This window comes from Cryptomeria japonica, chromosome 7, assembly GCF_030272615.1.
Source record: "Cryptomeria japonica chromosome 7, Sugi_1.0, whole genome shotgun sequence".
In the NCBI taxonomy this organism is placed as follows: domain Eukaryota; kingdom Viridiplantae; phylum Streptophyta; class Pinopsida; order Cupressales; family Cupressaceae; genus Cryptomeria; species Cryptomeria japonica.
Window position 1 is genome coordinate 398,094,483 of NC_081411.1, and position 21,588 is coordinate 398,116,070.

The 21,588-nt window shown below is 35.6% G+C and overlaps 1 protein-coding gene across 2 annotated transcripts in view; it reads left to right on the forward strand.

Moving 5' to 3' along the window:
- Positions 1-21,588, forward strand: part of LOC131062303 (helicase-like transcription factor CHR28) — a 44,854-nt gene that overhangs the window by 12,969 nt on the left and 10,297 nt on the right. For both annotated transcript variants that reach the window (XM_057995929.2, XM_057995931.2), the window contains exons 5-8: positions 2,838-2,909; positions 2,991-3,068; positions 3,231-4,122; positions 9,571-9,701. In XM_057995929.2, the coding sequence (XP_057851912.2) occupies positions 2,838-2,909; positions 2,991-3,068; positions 3,231-4,122; positions 9,571-9,701 (1,173 nt within the window). The remainder of the gene's footprint in view (positions 1-2,837; positions 2,910-2,990; positions 3,069-3,230; positions 4,123-9,570; positions 9,702-21,588) is intronic.

Below are 21,588 nucleotides of genomic sequence, written 5' to 3' on the forward strand. Positions count from 1 at the left end.
CCACGATGAGATCTCAATGCTTTAAAGAATAGAACACAACCCCTTGGATGGTTTTCAAAAACAATTTGTAATATCCCCTTTTGGAATATACCTAATTTTTGCCTAAGAATAACAAATCCAAATAATTTATTTACAAGAGTATTCTTTCATAAAATTACATAATAGTAATTGAATCTAGGAAAATAATTAACATTAAACCAATGATAATGTAGTTTACTACTATAAACATTCACACTATAGCTTCAATCATATTAGAAATGTGAGGGGAAAGCACCAAAGGATGCCGGGAGACTATCCTCCCCAATTAAGCCTAAGGGCGTTGAACATTCAACCAAGAAAATCCAACCCCTTGGCCTCAATGGGGGCCCACAAGTACCAACTCAATGTGTGTCTACTCAATTGAGGGGACTCATACTCTTGCAACTTTCTATTATGTTCCTTGTTAGTTTCTAATATGATTGCTTTACTAAGATCAATAAATAATTACTTATGTTAAATCCTTGATGGATTGGCAATGTAATTCAATAAATAATTGATGCTTCCTAACCAATTTAATAACAAATAATAGATTCAACCATATTGCATACCAATCACCTTTACCCAAATGTTATAGTTGGCTGCCTTTCTTCTGAATTAAACTCAGATTCTCATTTCTTATTAGGCTGACTTTCTGATGTCAGATCAATGTTGTTTTTAAATCACTCCATACATAAACTTACTAAATTCAGGCTGTTAATATTAGATCACTATCTGCTTTTTATTTGTCTTATTTTCTGCTCTTACTCGGTTCAGATCTTAATTTATATCTCACTTATCTGCTTGACCATTTGATCTTGATCCTTCCTTATACTTCTGCTCTAGATGTGCTCTAATTCCCTTTATCATTCCATTGATCCTTCATTGATTTATCTTCTGAGTTGCTGATCTGAATTCTTTAATTTCTTTTCGATGATTCCCAAATTGATTCCTTTCCTCTCCTCCTCAAATGAAACCTTCTTCCCTTAATCTTTGATTGCGAGGGAGAAGTCACACCTCCTCATCATGTCTGCCCTTTGCAAGAGTCACAACTTTTCACAATTACCCTCCTTTGAAAGAGTACGACCTTTTGTAATTTCTGCCCTTTGAAATTATCACTTCCTTATTTTTCTATCCATTCCTTTCTATTAATTCTTCCTTGATTCATATGCTCCATTCTTTCCTCCTTGACCATTGGTAGATGAATGATATTTTGATGTCCTCAAATGAAATCATCTCGCTTTTGTATTCTCATGTTTGAGGGAGTCACAACTCTTCAATAGAAGATCAAGAGTGACAACTTAAAATTCCACATTAAGTGTCCCTTTAAGATTTGAACTGGAGATCTCCACAATGAAAACTCAATATTTTAACTCTACAATGAAAAATCAATGTTTTAACTCTACAATGAAAATTCAATGTTTTAACCAATTAAGCTCAACCCCATAGAACCTCTTCAAATGAGACTCTGGGTATCTGATCCGCTATTGGACTATCAATTGTAATAAACTCAGGTTTCATTGGGTAACAAAGCTATCCAACTCATCAAACACGTCAAAAAGACCAGAAAAATTATCACACCATTTCATACCCTTCGACCATTCATTGAACTTAAGAAATTTTAATTGTATTATATTTTATTTTTATTTTTATTTTTTTTATATTTCGAGTTATTATTATATATTATTAACCCTTTTAAAAAGGGGACATTACAGAATTGTTATGGCAAACGTTTAAAAGATAAAATAGAATGAAAGAACATATGTTACATTTAGGAAATGGGGGGGAAAAACCAAAAAATTGGGCAACATCACCTCTAGGTTTTCAACATTTTTTATTTTAAATTTAAAAATGAAAAAGATGAATGCATTTGTGAAAACAATCCAAATTTGGTTCAATCTTCAAACTGAGTTCAAATTTGCCCAAAAATTGATTCAAACCCTTCGTTGTCAATTACAACTTTGCTTGGTCAGAAACAGAGAAAAACACAAAGAGGAGGTAAAAAAATGAATGGAAAATGATATTGGGCATGTGGGTTATCTTTTTCCATACTAAGCGAGTGCAATTGCGTGATGCGCAAATCACTTCAAAAAACTTGGTGGTGACATGGCTCGTGAATCATGTTGACTTGACACAATTTTCTGCGGTGCTTGCAAGTTACAGCGAGTTATGCTGAGTTTTCTATCAGAGTTTCAAACCAATAATTATCAATAAGGAATCCAACTCTTGACCTCAAGAGGCTTGTAACTATGTGCAATTACCAATTAAATCCCATTCGACATTGGCAACATTGTAACTTCATTATCCGCTTTACAACCAAGAACATACGAGGTCTATTTGACACAATTCCCATTGATCAGTCTAAAGTCAATCTTTGCACCTGTAGGGCCAGATTCCCTTTGGCAGCAGCATCAAAATTCATCTTAACATTCTCAGATCTTGGAGTTATTTGATGCACCTTTTTACAACTAATTTTTTCTCTATTACCCTATTAGCGGGGATTTTTATATACATTATTATTTACAAACCATTTATTTATTGTTTATTTATGATATATTAATTATTTATATACTAAATTTATTTGTTTTTGATGTATAGGCAAGGGAAGGAGGTCCATATTCCATACATTTATATATGGAGTGGAAGACTTTAAATTATGTCTGATTAATATGTAAACTTTTTGCAGTATGAAAATATATCATAAGTGTCTTGAACTCATTTGGCATGTTTATGTTCCATCTTCTGTCACCTGTTTTTCTTTTTCCATGGGCTGAAGTAATTACTTGATACTATCTCATATATGATGTTTGCTTGATTTTCAGGACTTGGCTCAGCCAACATTGGAAGCAAGCCCTGATGATGGCCTTTTGGCTGTTTCTTTGCTTAGGCACCAGGTTTGCTTTGTATAATCTTTTTATGCAGTTTGAAGTGCTTGCTTTGTTTCTGAAGGCAATAAATCAAAACACATTTTGCAGAGGATTGCCTTGGCATGGATGGTTCAAAAGGAGACAAGCAATATACATTGTGCTGGGGGAATTCTTGCAGACGATCAGGTTAGCTTTTCAATTTTACAAGGAATATCCACTATTTTTTCTTTGCTGCCTTTGGCAATCGATGGTATTTATAGTCTGCAGTGCAGGATAAGCCATCTAGAGTATGTTTTAGCCATCTAGAGTATGTTTTCTTTTAAGAAGTTTTATTTTTTCTGGATGCAGGGGCTTGGGAAGACAGTGTCAACAATTGCTCTAATTTTGAAGGAGAGACCAGCTTACCAATTTCTTCAGGAAGATACAAGTAAAGTAAAACTTGAAACATCTGCAGTCAATCTTGATGAAGATGATGTGACGGCAAAAGACTTTGAAAGGAATTCAACAAATAACAGTTCAAATGATTTGACTTCGAAGGAAAGCACACATCCTGTAAAGAAAGGCCGCCCTTCTGCTGGTACTTTAGTTGTGTGTCCAACAAGCGTTCTAAGACAATGGGCACAGGAAATCCAAGACAAGGTGACAACCAAAGCCAATGTGTCTGTTCTAGTGTATCATGGGAGCAACAGGACAAAGGATCCTAATGAGCTGGCAAAATATGATATTGTTCTAACTACTTACAGCATTGTAAGTCTGGAGGTTCCAAAACCAGAATTAGGTGATGATCATGAGGAATCAGAAAGAAATCGAGACGATTGTGGCTTAATCGATGCTTTTACTGACAAGAAGAAGAAGAAGAAGAACAATTCAGAGACTGCTAAGAAAAAGAATAGAAAAGGAGGGAGTGATTCCTCAAGTGAACTTATTCCTCGTCCTCTTGCAAAAGTGGGATGGTTTAGGGTGGTGCTGGATGAAGCTCAGAGCATAAAGAATCATAGGACTCAGGTTGCTAGAGCATGTTGGGGTTTGCGAGCTAAAAGAAGGTGGTGTCTATCTGGGACACCAATCCAAAACTCGATTGATGATCTTTACAGCTACTTCAGGTTTCTCAAGTATGATCCTTTTGCTATTTACAGGTCATTTTGTTCAGAAATAAAGATGCCGATTTCCAGAAATCCATCAGCAGGATACAAAAAGCTGCAACTTGTTCTAAAGAAAATAATGCTCCGGCGAACAAAATGTGAGGCTCTTAATGCTATGTATTTTTGGACATTTCAATCTATGCTGTATAATTAAGGTCATATTAGTCACACTTACTCTGAATGTCTTGCAATTTATGGGTATTTTACACTTACAGCATAGTCTGTAGCGAGACTTTTTTTTTTGTTGATTTACAATCTCAATTTTGTGTTTTTGTGTTCTTGATGTCTTTAATTTTGCTCCCTTCATCACAAACTTAAGTCACTTTTCTTATTAATGCGTACCTCAGTATCCTTCACAGGTATTTTTCCATAATTTATTGGAAGATCCAGAAAGAACTGTTGGCTTGTTATCTATTCAGTCCATTACAACCCCCATCAAACACACACATCAAACCTACATCATGTGTATACATGCATGTATTTACCTACCTATATGTATAGACATACTTACCTGTAATGTATGTTTGATGTGTATGTATAGTATATATAATGTAGGTTTGATGTGTGTGTGGGTGTGTATATACACACACACACGCTTGGGTGTATATATATATTTGGGTATATATGTATGTATCTCCTACCAAATATATACATAATACATACACATCAAACCTACATCATGGGTATGTATGTTTTTAACTACCTTTATGTATATACGTACATACCTGTAATGTATGTATGTATATTGGAGATATCTACCACTACCATATAAATGAAAGGTTTTGTTGACGTGGTTTAAATGCATGGCTCTAAAGTGTTCTTTATACCCTATAGCATAGCACACATTATTTGCTCTACAAAAATATTATATAAAGTGTTATATGTGGTTTCCAATCATTTAGGAGTGATTCCCAAACCAAGGAGTACCTAAATGAGGCAATTGCATCACAAGCCCTTGGTTACCTTCATCATACAGTCAAAACTGGATTTAGATTATATAATAAATCCAAGAGGGTTTTTTCCACAGATTTGTTTTTGTTTTTGTTTTTCTTTTTTCTACCATCAACTCCATTATTAGTGGTGGGACCCACTTTTTATTTTGAAGTGAAAAGTTATGCTAAATTTCTTATTTGTTGGGTTTACAAAGATCACTAAATTCAATTATAACTTCAGCTTAATTGGCTTTGTGACTTATTGATAGATTTATACTACGGATTTTTGCATGATTTGTGATTAGATTCTTGCCACAATTATATAGGTATTTCATCTCCCTTGATTAAACGTCTTGTTTTCATAGCATTTAGAAAGTTTTTCCATTGAAGTTGCTAATTTATATAATGAGGTTGATTGTTATTCTGATTTTTGATGTGGCATAAACCTTCATCAGTCAAGTTCTTCCTCTAGCCCTTGTGTTTGTATTCCTTTTGTCTATTTGGTCATTTAGTTTTGCAAGCGCCTTCATTCATTTGCTTCATGTTTGTTGGCTGAGTTACTGAATTGGAATTGGAGATGGATATAGGTATGTGGGTAGGATTTGCTGATACAATAATTTTTTTTTTTGGGGTTGGGTATGTTTTGGGTATGTCCATACAGAAACCATATAAAAATCATATATATTTATATTTTCAATCTAAAAAAAGTTAAAAACCCAAATGTTGCATATGCTGAATAAAACTACTATAAGTATTTAAAACTTTGAAATATGATATATTTAAATATTTAAAATATTCAATATCAATATATAAAATTAAATTGTGATAATATATATTTATTATAAATATTTATAAAAATATATACTGTAGTAATATGTATAAAAATATTAAAATCTTGTTCCTTTAGATTAAACATGGTAAAGGAAGGTTGTATGGATGCCAATCGTTATATATGGTAAGTGGCTTTTATGTTTTCTTCTTCATGACAATTATATTCCTAACAATACCTAGATATGCTGCCGAAATTCTCATGTGTCCTTATGAATAATGACTCCCAATAGAGAATAAAATATGTGAACGATGCGAGACCTGTGAAGTTTAGCTTTGACACTATATGGCCCAATGGTGAAGCACTAGAATTGAGTTAGCAAAAATAGCATTCTCAATAGGATATGCCTTCTCTTTCACTATCCCCTTGCCATTAAATGGGATGGGTGGTTGTTGAAGAGGAGCCAAATGAGCAAACTGGCATATGGGGCTATCACTAACTTCCATGTCACTATGCACTGCTCAAAGGCCTCGAGCCATATGATGCGTTCCTAAAGTTAGTTTCGTGCCACATCAGTCAGCTTTCTCAAAATGCCTTCACTCAGATATTCATGACTGATAACTGCCCTTTCCACCTCTATGTAAACAAAGTAAACACAAGTGCCCCTTTTAAAAATTGTATAGGGTTTAGCTTTGGTGCAATAGTTGCTTAGCATTTCCTGGTTAAAGACTCAAAACAAATATTTTGAAATCTTCACTGATTGTTGGAATCATTGTAGATTTGCCACATCAACCTTAAAATCACCTAGGTTTGAGCTGCAACATTTTCAGGCAAATCCAATGATCCAAAACGAACCCTATGCAAACCCATACTTGATTCCACTCTGTAGCTGATTCCAGCATAACTTGTACCTGGTAATGGCCAATTTTTAGGCCGATTTTGTTGGAGATCTAGAGCTAGTTGTGTCATATCTGTTCACTTCCCCTAACAAGTGATATCAATCTTAACCTTTTTCTGGTTTCTGGTTTAGTGTTGGAGATTGTTTTCAGCTTTTCCTACAGATATTTTTTTCTGTTTCAATGACAATTCTTTCTTTTTGCTATCAGACAGCAATAAGTTCTGCCCACCCTCAAATTTTAGTCTTAGGTTGTTTCATATATTAATACACAACCTTGACCCTTGCTACTGTTTCTCATATCTGGTAGGATTGACAGTGACACCTTATCCAACTTTCTGCTTGTCTGTGGTCTTTATCTTGCCATTCAGTACTACTTTACTGCTCTTGTAGTGAGTCTGGAGTTGATGCACATGGTTAGGAATTTAGCCAAATTCTTTTATGGTGTTTGGACTTCTTTGATACAATCTTTAGTATTCTCAAAGGGACAAGTAATTTGAGCTACTAAGGTGTAATGCTCTATTGTATGTGAGTGAAATAGCATAGATACACTGAAACAATCGATATTGTTGCACATAATGCAATAGTGCAAAATAGAGTAACAGAATGTAGGTAAATCAAGAAATTATAGTTGAAATCTTGTTTGGGCAACCTTAAAATAGAATAGGCGAAAGAAAAAATTCCACAATGATTATTTTGGATGATGTTCGATTTGTTATTTATATAGTTGTAATCATGTTTATCAGTCTATCTTCTGTTCCAGGTTCAGTCCGAACAAGTTCTCTTTGGTCCCATAATGGTTTTTTCAGTTTTTAAATTTAGAAATGATTGGTTTTATGTTGATATGAAAGAGCCCATACAATTAGAGTTTTAGAACCATTAACGAAAACCTCTAAATTCCTAAACTTGATTCTAACCTGTATGATTTTAACATCCTTGTCTAGAGCACACACTCCCAGACCTTGAGAACCTTGACTAAATGTGTGCTGGTATCAATTGTTAATTTGGTGCACACATTTCAAATCAGTCCAAAATTAGTTCAGCACCCACTCCCAGACCTTGAGAACCTTGACCACATGTTTGCTGGTAGTTGTTAATTTGGTGCATACATTTCAAATCAGTCCAAAATTAGTTAATAATCCTATTGAGGAAAGAAGAATAAATATGCAAGCGTCCTTTTTGAAAAAATCCCATCTCAAGTTGCTTACTGAATTTCATCGGTCAATGAGATAAATTAGGAATGTGAGTTCATGACAGGAGTTAATGTTGAGATATGTCTCCTACAAAACATCCTAATTTATTCATGCCACTTTGAACTTCAACATACCGAAGTCTGATTGATATGTAAACAACAACACTAACGACTTACTAGTCTTATACACACATAGTTGACTCTGAGATGGGGTTGTGTAACTGCCACTCACAAACAGTATATTCCAAAATATCAAGTACACTTGAAAATTCGTACTGCTTATTGGGCATCTCATGGGAACTAACAAAGAGACTTGATGTGAAGCTTTTCTATCAAACAGAAAGCCATTCTAAAAGTATGAAGTATGCAGAAAATTGGGAATATCTTTGACCTGGTAATGTGACCTTACAACTGGTGGTGAATCTTTGTAAAATAAGATTCTTATATTCAAGGAATGTTAATGTAAATTCTTGTGCCTTTTGTTTGGAGATATACCCAAAATTACAGCCATCTTCGATGTTTCATTGACAAAATCTTGGGCATTTTGTAATGTCCCCACTTGGAATAGAATTTAATAATAAATAATAATAATAATATTAAAATAGAAAAGAATAAAAATAAAATTTAAATTAAAATATAAAATAATGGAAGGAAAAGTTGCGACTCCCTCAAACATGGGATATAAAAGGGAGAAGAGAACCTCATTTTGAGAAGGGGATAATTTGGAAATCAGAAGTGCAGATCTGATTATGAAAGGTTGTGTCCCTTCCAAAGGGCAGAAGTAATGAAGACTTGCACCCTTTCAAAGGGTGCTAATGGTGAAAGGGTGTGTCTCTTGCCAAAGGGCATCCATAATGAAGAGGTGTGACCTCTCCCTCACATTGAGAGATATAAAGGAAAGGAGTCAAAAGCATTCAGGGACATGATCATCGATCAGATCCTAAAATAACTGTACTACAATCAGTTTAGGGTTTAACATTTTTATTTTGAAAAATGTTATACGTGACATAGTTTGCCTAGGCCACCAAATCTTGTGGTATCTAGCGCAGCTCCAAGTTTGCTCTCATTTTGGGTATGGGGCACAATACCCAAGCCATGTTCAAGTTTTATTCTACCTGTATCCATACCAGGTGCGACTGTATGCATACTAGGGGAAGGGGGTGTTGTATCCGGTAACTTTGATTTAAATCCTCCTTTGCATATAGAATTTAAGTCACTTTTTTACTCATCACTAAAAGATCTTCCTGTATTAGCTAGAAGCTATTCATGGGTGCTGAAAGCAATATTGTGGTATGTATAGATGATATATTATACAGGTTCACGTTCTATGCTAATATTTATCTTGCTTTCATTTCTTGACCAATCTGAAGTTAGTTTTTGTCTGTTGCCAAGAGAATATTTTGTATTTGATGTATACATTCTTTTATAGGATGTGGGTGGTCTGCAACCTTAAGAAATTGTGTTAGTGCATCAAAATTATATTATCTAGTGCTCACAGAGCAACAGTGTTGTCATATGATGTTTGTCAGCACACTTACTTCCTGTCATTATGTTTCTTGTTTTTGTGTTGTGTCACTCTCAAAATACATTTGATGAAATTTATTGCTAGCTGGTGTTTGCAAAATATTTTTTGGGGTGTGCTTGATATGTTTTAACTTGTCTCTGACTTATGTATGTCTATGAATATGCTACAACTTACTGGATATTGTTTGCTTATTCAGTGCTGGGCATGCTTATAATACTAATTTTTGCTTCTAGGTACTTTCATTGATGGAGAGCCTATTATAAATTTACCACCAAAAACTGTTACCTTGAAGAAAATTGAGTTCTCTTTGGAAGAGCGTGAATTCTATCAGAAACTTGAGATAGACTCTCAAGCTCGATTCAAGGTCTGTGATTAATTCTTGGATTGCTTTTGAAATAAATTATTTTATTTTCGTAGTCGTGTAATACTAATTTTCATTATGGTATCATGTTCAAGATCTGATTAATTCTTGGATTACTTTTGAAATAAATTATTTAATGTTAGTAGTCTTTTTAATTTTCATCGTGGTATCATGTCCATTGTAACACAAGTGTAATGCACTTCTTGGATTGGGACGAATCATGTAATTCAAGATTTTGGTCATACCTTATCTCACTGCGTGTTTTCCGCTCCCAAGAATTAACTTAAGTGGGATGCTGACTGGCTGTGTATGCCCTTGTTGCCAGTTGTAATTGTGTTATTTTAGATTGAATTACATCAATGAACAAACAGTTAAAATTTGTAATCAAGGATTTGCTTAGTTTTGTTTTGTTTGGTAAAATTTTTTTTAGTTTATATTAAGTTGCAAATTTAATGCAATGATGATTTACAAAGAGATCTCTCAAAATGTTGTTTTTTATGGCAACTATAGAAGAATATACAAACAATTAATACTTTGGGATATTGACTCAATGTTCATTAAAATATTAATTAAATATTTAATGTATGGTGTTATCTTTAACAATTTTTAAATTTTCAGCTTTACATTTTATGCAGTTGGCTGCATGAGTGGATGCTTAAGTTTTCATTTGATATTCAATTTAAGTGGCTCAGTTGATGTGTTGCTTCCTTTGATAACTGAAAATTTGATGCCATAAACATAAAATTTTAAATGATTGTACAGAAAATATGATGCCAAGTTTTCATGTTCCCTATGTACATGTTTGTCTGATATAACACACATTATATAATATTTTTTAGTTAACATTTCTTCTCTGCTTAGAGTAAATTGCTCTCCTTTTTGTTACAAATGAGAAAACTGCTTCTAGAAGATGTAATTTGGAGGGAATACTTCCTTTCAATCCAATCAAGTACTTACATTGTAGTTGTGCCCTTTTAATAACTTATCTTCTTTTATCAAGTGTTATAACTTGATAATGTGGATGCTGAATGCTAGAAATGACATCATTCAGATGTGAGGCATGTTTCACTTTCAAACCAGGTGGCTCATAAACATGTGGTACCCAATTGGACTGTCAAATCATATATGAATGCACTCTGCATAGTTGTATAATTAACAATGATGTACCATAACAGATAGGCTAATTTATAAGATACGGTTCTTGTGACTAATTTCTATCCTATCATTGAAAATGCAAGAAAAGCATGCCACCACAAGTTTTCAACCATCTTACTTCTGATCTATACACAATTTGTAAAGAAACTTTTCTGTGGAAATTGATCTTCCTGCTTTTGTTGGTACTAACAGATGTTGATGCAATTCCATATATTTTATTATCTAATAAAATGAGTGAGACTATTATGTTTAGAAGGATGATGTAAATGCTTTTAACGGTGCCGTAAAGTCTTTTAGTTTCTATAATGCTCTTCAAATGACAAAAATGACTTTCATGTAATAGCTAAATAGTCTAGTACATTTTGAATTTGATAATCCATAACTGGGTCCTGACTAACAATTATTGACTTTTGTAAAGTTGGTATTACAATATCAAAGTGATGATGGGGCATATGCACCACTGTGTATGGTAGTGCAACCCTCCAGCTGGTACTGCCATTAGTAATATGTTGAAAGCTTGCAGGATCCTTTGTTTGCAGTGGCACTGCCAAGAGTTTTCTACTAAGTCTGTTGTATCTGAAAGTGCAATGAAATGTCCTGCTAACAATGGTACGTTTGGTTTGGTCTTCCTCGTGAGCAGTGGAATTAACTCTTTCACTTTCATGATGTACTAGACTTTGAACAGATTGATGAATTATATTACTAATTGTTGTCTAGCTGCACTCAAATAAATTTTGAATGCCTTTCGACCATCCAAATTAGCACATCTCTTCTCTTAGTCTCTCTTCCAATCTATATCCCTTATGCCTTTGCTTGCAAAGCATGCATAATGCTCTATTCAAATAAGATACATGAGGATACAGATGTTGGTTATGTACATGTCATTACACCACTATGTATGGTAGTGCAACCCTTCAGCTGGTACTGCCATTAGTAATATGTTGAAACCTTGCATGATACTTTGTTCTCAGCGGCACTGCCAAGAGTTTTCTACCAAGTCTGTTGTGTCTGAAAGTGCAATGAAATGTCCTGCTAACAATGGCAAGTTTGGTTTGTTCTTCCTCATGAGCAGTGGAATTAAGTCTTTCACGTTCATGATGTAGTAGATTTTGAACAGATTGATGAATTATATTACTCATTATAGTTCAGCTGTACTCAAATAAATTTCGAATACCTTTGAAGAATGAAGTATTATGTTATGGCTATTTGGCAGTTGTGGTAGGAGTCTAGGATTATGTTTTAATTGAATGTTCTTGTTTTTATTCTCTGTTCATCTCACAAAAGGACAGTAAAAGTAATAGCAAGCTTGACAGCTATTTGATCTACAACTATCAGATTTAAAAAATCACATTTGAAGTGGTAAGTATATATCCTTTTGTAGCAATAAAAAATATTATATGAATCACTGGATCATATGTTCAACCAAATTACTACATTTGCTTTGTGTGGCATCATAGTAAATTGCATCTACAGAAGACATTATGGTAAAGATTACAGGAAAGATTTAAGTGACAGGTGTTTGATAACCTCCCTTCATCCAGTAGAGGTCATAATGCTGAGGGTAAAGTCTGTGGCTAAATTGAGAGCTATATCTATATTTTGGTATTTAAGAGTTCTTGTCTGCTACTACTCACATAAACTAGGGAAATTGATAAAATATCTGTATGAATGGGTTGTGTGTTCTGTCTACATATAAAATTACGGCTGTTATGAACATTGAAAACTATATTATCTCTTGAAACTTTTTGCAAATCCAGACTTGTGACTTGTGACCTAGATAATTAACCTGTGTGCAACTTCTTTGGTGTGATAAGACTTTTCAGAGCTTTTTTGGAAATTGGCCTTAATAGCTTATTAAGAGAAACAAGACTTCTGAAAGTCTTTTTTTTGGGCATAGTTGTTATTTTGTCAGGAATTAGTCTCTGTTTTGTTTATATAAATTATTGCAACCAATATTGTAAATCCCACAGAAAAGCTTAAATCAAGAACTGAGCAACTACTAGAACTTGAAATGTGCACTCATTAAATAAATCAAAATTGGGAAGAAGTGAAGATAAACTTGTATACCATTTTAACTGATTTTTTGAGAACCATTTTTCCAACCTGCCTATATATTAAATGAAAATCATCTGGTTCACTGGGATCACAGAAAGTTAAAAGCAGTTCTAGCTGGAAGATGACCAAATGGCATCTATGTATTTCCTAGTATACCCATTTATTTTTTGTATGGGACTGTCAAAGATAATATGTGGTTTTTGGCCTGAAATTTACATCCAAAATGTCTCTCAAAGGCAGCCTGGCAAAAGAGGTAAGTGGTGCCTTACACGATTCTGCATAAATTGACCTTCTCCAGAATGCCATATAAGAAGGGGCTTTCATAAGGATAGAGTGAAGCACCGAAGGTTTAATGTTGGAGAACCTTACTATTTGAGGCAGCACTAGATATACATCTTAAGTCTTAAGGACAAGTACTTATATCTAACGCTCTATTCCATAATGTAGTTTTTTCTGTTCATTAGCTCCTTTTACTGAGTCCTCTGTTTGGGATAGAGTAGAGCACAAAAGGTTCAATGTTGGAGAACCAAGTGAGAACCATTTTTCCAACCTGCCTATATTAAATCATCTGGAAGGTTAAAAACAGTTCTAGCTTTGTGGTGGAAGCTGGACCAAATGGGATCTATATCTGTTCTAGTCCACCCATTTCTTTTTTGTATGGGACTGTCAGATGTTATGCAGTTCTTGGCCTGAAAATTACCTCCAAAAGGTCTCTCAAAGGCAGTGTGTCAGAAGATGTAAAGGGGTCTTTACACAGCCATGCATCCCTCAAAATCTCAACATTTGACCTTCTTCAACATTCCATATGAGGAGGAGCTTATACAAGGATAGAGTGAAGCGCCAAAGGTTCAATGCTGGAGAACCTTTACTATTTGAGGCAGCACTAGATATAATTTTAGGGCTTGATGAAAAGTATCTATGTCTTAAGGCTTTATTCCATAATGCAGTTTTTTCTGCACATTAGCTCCTTTTAACCTTTGCACTGAGTGTTCTTTTAGGGATATAGTAGAGGATGATGTTGGCAGTGGGCCAGCGTCTCGCGAGGATTTGCGACATGGTTTAACAGCCTCCTGTGGATTCTATAAGTCTAGTGGTTGTATCAGGCATTGATAGGTCGATCTTTTGGTGCAACGGCAACCCTAGCTTGTAACAAGTGTTATCAGAGCTTGGTCACAGGTTCGAATTACACAGGCCGTGACGAGTGACGCTGGGAGGGGGATTGTTGGTAGTGGGCCAGCATCCCTCGTGGGGATTCGCGACATGGTTTAACAGCCTCCTGTGGATTCTATAAGTCTAGTGGTTGTATCGAGCATTGACAGGTCGATCTTTTGGTGCAACGGCAACCCTAGTTTGTAACACATGAAAGGTTCAATGTTAGGAGAACTGAGTGACAGCCATTTTTCCAACCTGCCTATATTACGTCATCTGGTTTATTGCAACTGTGAAAAGTTAAAATTTTGGTTGAACCTTGACTAGATGGGATCTGTCTTTTCTATTCCATCCATTTCTTTTTTGTATGTGATTGTCAAGGCAATATGGAGCTTTTGGCTTGAAATTACATCCAAAAAATGCCTCTCAAAGGAAGCTTGTTACAAGAGGTAAGGGTGGTCTTATGCAATTATGCATCCTCCAATATGTACAAATTTGACCTTCTCCAACATACCATATAGGAAGGGGCTTTTATAAGGATATAGTGAAGCACCGAAATGAGAACTGTCACTATTTGAGGCATCACTCGAATATTCTTTTAGCATGCCATTTGGAATTCAAAGAATAGGCTGCCATATGAAGTGGGATGTTTATAGCTTTCCATCACTACATCACAGTGGGTTATAGTGTTCCATCACTACATCACAGTGGGCTTAATATGCACCTTGTACCATCCCAAATTAGGATTGTTATTGTGAATTGCTTGCTGCATTTGCCTAAGTATGTGCCAGATGTCTTGTAAATTTCTCTCAGGCTAGTAGAGTTTGTATTGGCATATCGAATGACTTGTACAAGAAGTGAAATGAAGGGGCAAACATGTTTGCAAACAAAAATGCCAAAAAAACAATAAGATTATATGACTTAAATGACAAAGAATGAATGCTAATACAAAATATGAAAATAATTTACAAAACAAACATTAATAACTTGATAATTTAGTAATGAAATCAGAATTCTCTTAGTAGAGTTTGCATTATTAGGTCATCTATCACATTTTGGATCATTCATCATCAATTGTAGGGGCTCTTACATCTCAAGCATCCTCTCCAGAAAAAATGAACTAATTGATATATTAAGTCTCCACAGGTTTAATTTTATTTGTTGTAAAAGCTTCATAGAGAGAAAGGTGTGTTAGTTACAAATGAACATCTGTACATCGTTTAATTCTGCCACTGCTATTTTATCCCAATCTATCTTCTGTCTGTCTTTCAATGTTTCGTTCAACATCCAAAAAATGTGCTTGTAAGCAGTTTCCATTATCACACCAACTAATTTTCATGCATATGCCGAATAGGTGACCTCTTGTACAACATTTGAGGCCGCAATCTCCTTAATGGCTTCCTTCAAAATCTCAAATTGGAGGCTTTCATCCTTGCACTTTTCTAAGCAATCAATCGCTCTAAGAAAATAAGAGTCCACTACACAAGTGACTACGATGTTGATGAATGGCTGATATCTAATATCAATCCATCTATACATGGTAATAGAGCAACCTCTCCCCACCTCATGTCCTTCATCATCATATTCGCCTTAGAGTACATTTTATCAAGGAGACTAGTGCATCGTATATGTTTCCAAGGGGTTAAATGAAGGATGAACATAAGTTGCATCTTTGAACATTTGTTTGAAGTAGGGAGAATGTGGCACATGAAATGGGATGGCATGGGAAAAGAATGATTTGGCTATTGAAGACTCCACTTCTCATGATTGCATGTCAAACATTCCTACAATTAATTGTCTTCAGCCTCTCACTACCACTAGTCTTCCTTTTTCCTCTACTAGGAATATCACCACTAGCAACCATGGATGGTATAGAAGATTCTATATGTACTACTGGCAATGGCGTAACCATGGACCTTGAATTACTCTCCCTAAACAATCTCTTTACCACTGCATTCTCAGCTGTAGTTATCTTTCAACAAACTTTAACTCCTTGCCCTGCAATGCCCGAAAGATGACCATATACCCTAGTGTAGACCTCTGTAAAATCTTTGTTGCACAAGTGACCCAATCTAACTCTTTTTTTTCTTTGTCTAAAGTTATCACAAATTGCAGAAAGGTTTATAGAGTTTGAATGGGCCATTTTTTAAATGGGTTAGCAAGCTGTCCTACTTCATCCACACCATAGCAGCATCAGTTGTTTGGGGAATTAGTTGGAAAAACAAAAGTATAAGTTTTTTTGAAAAAATTGGGAAAAAATCTGATGTACAAAAAAATGTAAAAAATTGCAAAAAAGCAGTCAAAAAGCACTTTTGTTTAAAATTTTAAGGGCATTTCCATACCATAAGATATTGTAAGCAAATAAAATAGAGACTTCAACACGTGAATTGCAGAAAATGGATTTTCATTGTTTATATTCATTTACAGTAATATTAATTTCATATGAATATTTCAAATCAAATTAAATTTTACGGTATTTGTTTATTTATTTTAAGATATATTACTGTAATATCTAATTTAATCAGTAATATCAAATTAATTACTGTAATATTAAATAAATTATAATATATTACAGTAATACTACAAAAATATAAAATAAATTATAGTATATTAAATTACTGATTTAATATTTTAAGATAAATTGCTGTAATATAATGTAATTTATTTAATATTATTGCATATTTTATTTAATATTGTAATATATATTTCTGTAATAAATTACAATCAGTAATATATTTTAAAATATATTACAATTTAATTAATTACAATATATTAAAGAAATTACTGATTTTAAATAGTATATATTAAAAAATTAACTGTATATTAAAAATTTCTTAAAATTATTAAATAATTATAGTGAAATAAATAATAAATAAATTACAATCAGTAATATAGAGACTTGGACCCCATAACTCATTCACAATTTGCGGATGATACTATTTTGTTTGGGGAGGCATCATTGAATGAAGCTACAGTGATGAAAGCTACTCTGGATGAAGTATTCATTGGCTTCAGGTCAATGTATGAACAGAGAAAAATCGCAGGTGTATTTTATAAACACTTTCAAAAGGAATCAGAGAAGGATCACTAACATTTTGGAATTTCAGATTGCTTCTTTCCCCACCCCATGAAGCATCTGGGAGTTCCCCTGTTCGTAGGATGTAGTAAGACGGCTCTGTGGGAGGATGTCATCAATAGTTGTCAAGTGAAGGCCTCGGCGTGGAAGAACAAGTGCCTCTCTCAAGCTGGGAGGATCCAGATGATCAAATCTGTATTGTCGGCTGTGCCTATGTACACCATGTCATGCTTTAGGCTTTCACCAAGGGCTATCAGGGCTATAGATAGTTTCTTGAAGAGATTTCTTTGGGAAGGGTCAAAAGAGGCTAGGAGAATTCCCTTAATCAACTGGGGCACTGCTTGTTTGATTAAGGAGGAGGGTGGCACTGGTCTGAGAAAGACGAACCTTCAGAATTTGGTTTTAGAATTGAAATACGCTTGGAAGCTCTATAAAAGTCTGTAGAAGTTCTGGTATAAGATCTTGAGGAAGAAATACCTGGATTCTAGCAAACCTGAGAGGATTTTTACCTTGGCTAATTCAGAGACGGGCTCGGAAATTTGGAAATTTGTGGGGGAAAGTAGGAGGCTTATCACAGAGCACATTTCATGGAAGATTGGTAACGGGAGGAAGGCGAAGTTCTGGAGGGATTCGTGGAACGGGGAGACATCTTTAGAAGAAATCATTGAAGACAAGGATTGGGTGAGTGAGTGAATTGAAGGTGGGGATGTTTGTGGCAGATTACTTTGAGGTTCCTTTTAAGAGGAATTCCCAGGTTAGGTGGAGGCTGAATTGTGTTGGAAGCAGCGGGGATAATGGTAAGATACTCGGTGGGATTTTGGATTGTAGAAGAGTTCTTTTTATAGGGGAAGAGGATGTCCTTGTCTGGTGTGCGGCTAAATCGGGGGAGTATAAAGTGAACTTGGGTTATGCTATTTAGAGGAAAAGGTGCAGAGATACTTTTTGGCTGTTTAAATTATGCTAGGATAAGCGGGTTCTACCGAAGGCCTGGGCCTTTCTTTAGATTGTGCTCCATGGCAGGATTTTAACTGGGGATAGATTGAAATCCATAGGGATAGCAGGGCCGAATATGTGTCCAATGTGTAAGAGGAGTGAAGAATTAGCTTCCCATCTTCTTCTTTGGTGTCCAGTGGTGGTGGAATGCTGGGACTAGTTTATGGATATGGTCGCTTGGAGTTCGGTGAGAAGCGAAACGCTGTATGAGTTTTTGCTGTCCTGGCCGTTGGAAAGGCTACACTCGAAATGGGGAGATCTTTGGGCAGTTGGGCCATACATGGTAGTTTGGCAGCTCTGGAAAGAGAGAAACAGAAGGGTTTTCAAGGAGGAGGCTCTGCCTGTAGAAGTAATCATCGGGAGGATCAAGATCGCGATAGCAAAAGTGGTGAACAGGAAGTTGCTTGGAAAATGCATTAAGGCGTTCTTGAATTGGGACAAACTAATGGAAGAGAAGTGGAAGATTTTGAAAGTGGGAGATTGTCTTATTGAGGATAGTTGGTCCAAGAGAAAAGGGATACACTGGTTGGCTCCTAAGCACAATTGGCTTAAACTGAATTTTGACTGTGCTAGCAAGGGGAATCCCGGAGAATCCGGATTCGGGGCTATTTTGAGGAATGAATCAGGATTCGTGGTGTCTACTGTAATGGGTTTTATGGGGATTGCTTCTAATAACGAAGCAGAATTGAAGGCTTTGGATAGGGGCTTGGAGATGTGCTTGGAGTGGGGCTTTTCCAAGGTTCTAATTGAAGGTGATTCCCAGGTGGTGGCTAATGGGGTGATGAAATCTAACTTTAGCAATTAGCGGCTTAAACAATAGCTACCTGCTATCTGGGAGAAATTGGACAGATTCTTAGAATTTTGTATCAATCATACTTACCAAGAAGGGAACAAGGCGGCAGACTGGCTCGCCAGTGAACGGATCAGGTGCCGTAAAGAAGAAGTCAAGGTGGATAGGACTGCAATGCAGAAGGAATTGAAGGAAATCCTTGATGCAGATTTGGATCAGAGAGTGGTACAGTCACGGGTTGGGATTGGTTAAGATTTGTCCTCCTCTTTAGGTCCAGGTGGTAGGGTTTTTGGAGGTTGATTTATCTACCAGGGTGGCTTCGGGAGTTGAGAAGCCAGGTTTGAAGGATTTTCCCAAGGGTGATGGATTTCTCGTAGATTTGGCGTCCGGGTTTTGGGATTAGCAGCATCAGAGAGTTGATGGTTTCACAGAGTTGCTTAGGGAAAGATATTAGACGACATGCTTCCCGATTGTTCTTTGCTGGATCGGTCCTCCATTTAAGGGAGACGTGAGTTGGCAATGGTCATAGCAAGAGGTCCTCAGGTCTTCTGTGTGATGGATGAGTCGTTTGGATTTAAATGCTTATGCACCAAGCAGGTTGGTTTGACCGAGGCTCTGGAGGAACAGATCAACAGGCTGTTCGATAAGGCGAACGACAAGGAGAAAGAGACGGTCATCCAGATTCTGGGCACAGAGTTCTGGAGTGGCGGGCATGTGCACGATGGTGTATTATTTGAGTCTTTGTTTGATCCGATCATATAGGTTTTAGGCTACCCGTTATCAGCCTATTGGATTGTGCAGAGAATGGTTTGAAAGGAGCTTTTGGTTGCAGTTAAGACCGTTTTGGATGGCATCAAAACAGTCCCAGATTCTGGTGTGATGGTTTTTTTGATCTTAATGCTGAGGGCAAGAAGATAAAGATGAAGGCGGCTTGGTCTCTCTATAAATCTGGGGTGGTTAAGGAGTATAGTTTGGAGAAGTTTGAAGCTTTCATGAAGGAGAACAACGAGATCATGACGGAGGAGATGGTAGCTATGTTGGTAGAGTTGGGTAATGGAATGGCTTATCTGTATCACTGAGAGCATAGCTCTCAGTTGCTATGTTATGTAATCTTTTATGGTTTAATATAAGGGTACTGCCCCCTTAGGCAGATCTTACTTGAATATATATATATATAATAAATTACAATATAAAAGAATTACTGATTTTAAATAATTATATTAAATTATAATATAATTTTAGTAAAATAAATTAATAAACAAATAAATTATTAACATATTATGATCGAACAAAATTTTTCCAAACATGTAGGAAAAAAAATCTATACATTCATTGCTGTGAATAAAAATGAACGTTCAGAAAAATTTTCAATAATTTATTCTGAACATTCAGAATTATTGCGAGAAAAAAAAATTGGACTTTCGCCGTTGCTTGCCGTGATTAACTCAAGCCCTTCTTTGCGCTGCTTCCTGGTCTGCCCTCACATTCGACCATGATCTGCTCTTTGATGCCAGAATGCATTTTAACCCTAGCAGGCAACCTCATTTACAACAAGCTCGCAGTGTTTTTTTCTGGATTTTGGCATGTTTTAGGGTTTCCCCAGCAAAGACGATTTTCTGCAATAAGTCACGCGATTTAATTGCGATTAAACCCCCAAAAAATCATGTAAAATTGTTGACTGAGTTTTCCACAATTTTTTAGGGAAAAAATTGGGGCCGCAAATGATACAGATTAATCGTGATTTTTTTCAGGATTAATGCTTCTATGATCCATACCACCCCAACACCTTGATGAATCCCTTGCTGAAACTCATCTTTGTTTAATGGCTGCTGCAATTTGAAAAAAGAAGATAAAAATTTTTAACCTTTGAAACTTAAAAAAGGAGGAAAGGCATAGTTACCTCTGCTACTGCCCTGCTTCTCTTTAGTGATGTTTGACCCTGCTGCTATTGAACTCTGCCACTCAGTTGCCTTGCTTGAGCGTCCAAATAATCATTTTTTTTTATTTTCACTAAACTATGCCACTAGTTATTTGTCTTTCCTTTTCTGATCAAATTTGCTTAGCAATGAGGCATGGGCAATGTTTTATTTGTTTATTGCTGATGGTCAGAATAAAATGCAAGCCTAAAGTATTCAAATGGTCATGTGTAAGTACTTGTTTAAGGGCTTAGTCTTTGGCTAATGTTATGTTGAACATGCAGATCAAAGCTAGACTAAAAAGAAATGAAATCTGTTTTTACTAGTATAGAATTAAGTGCACGGACTGCAAGAAGTTTTCATATTGCAGGTGGCATAACCATTTGAACTGCATCAGGCAACTTGCCAAGTAACAGCAGAAGAGATCCTCTGGAGCAGTGCTTGTACTGTATTTCTCAGAGTTGTCTGATCTTTCTTAAGTCATTCAGTGAAGAATCCTTAATGCTTCCTGCAAAAAGCTGGGTTCTGTACTCCTTTGTGTCAGTGTTGGGGAATTTGTGGAAACTGAAATTGCATCAATTTCTTAGATAATTAACAAGGTTTTTGGGGATCTCATTAGAGAGAGACGCATTTATGATTAGCACCTTGAAAGAACATATATAGGTACCATATTTCTTGACATGGAAATTCCTTTTGTCGAGCCTCCAGACAAATGGAAGCACGTCAACAGACGCATCCCACAAGAAGGGGATTTTT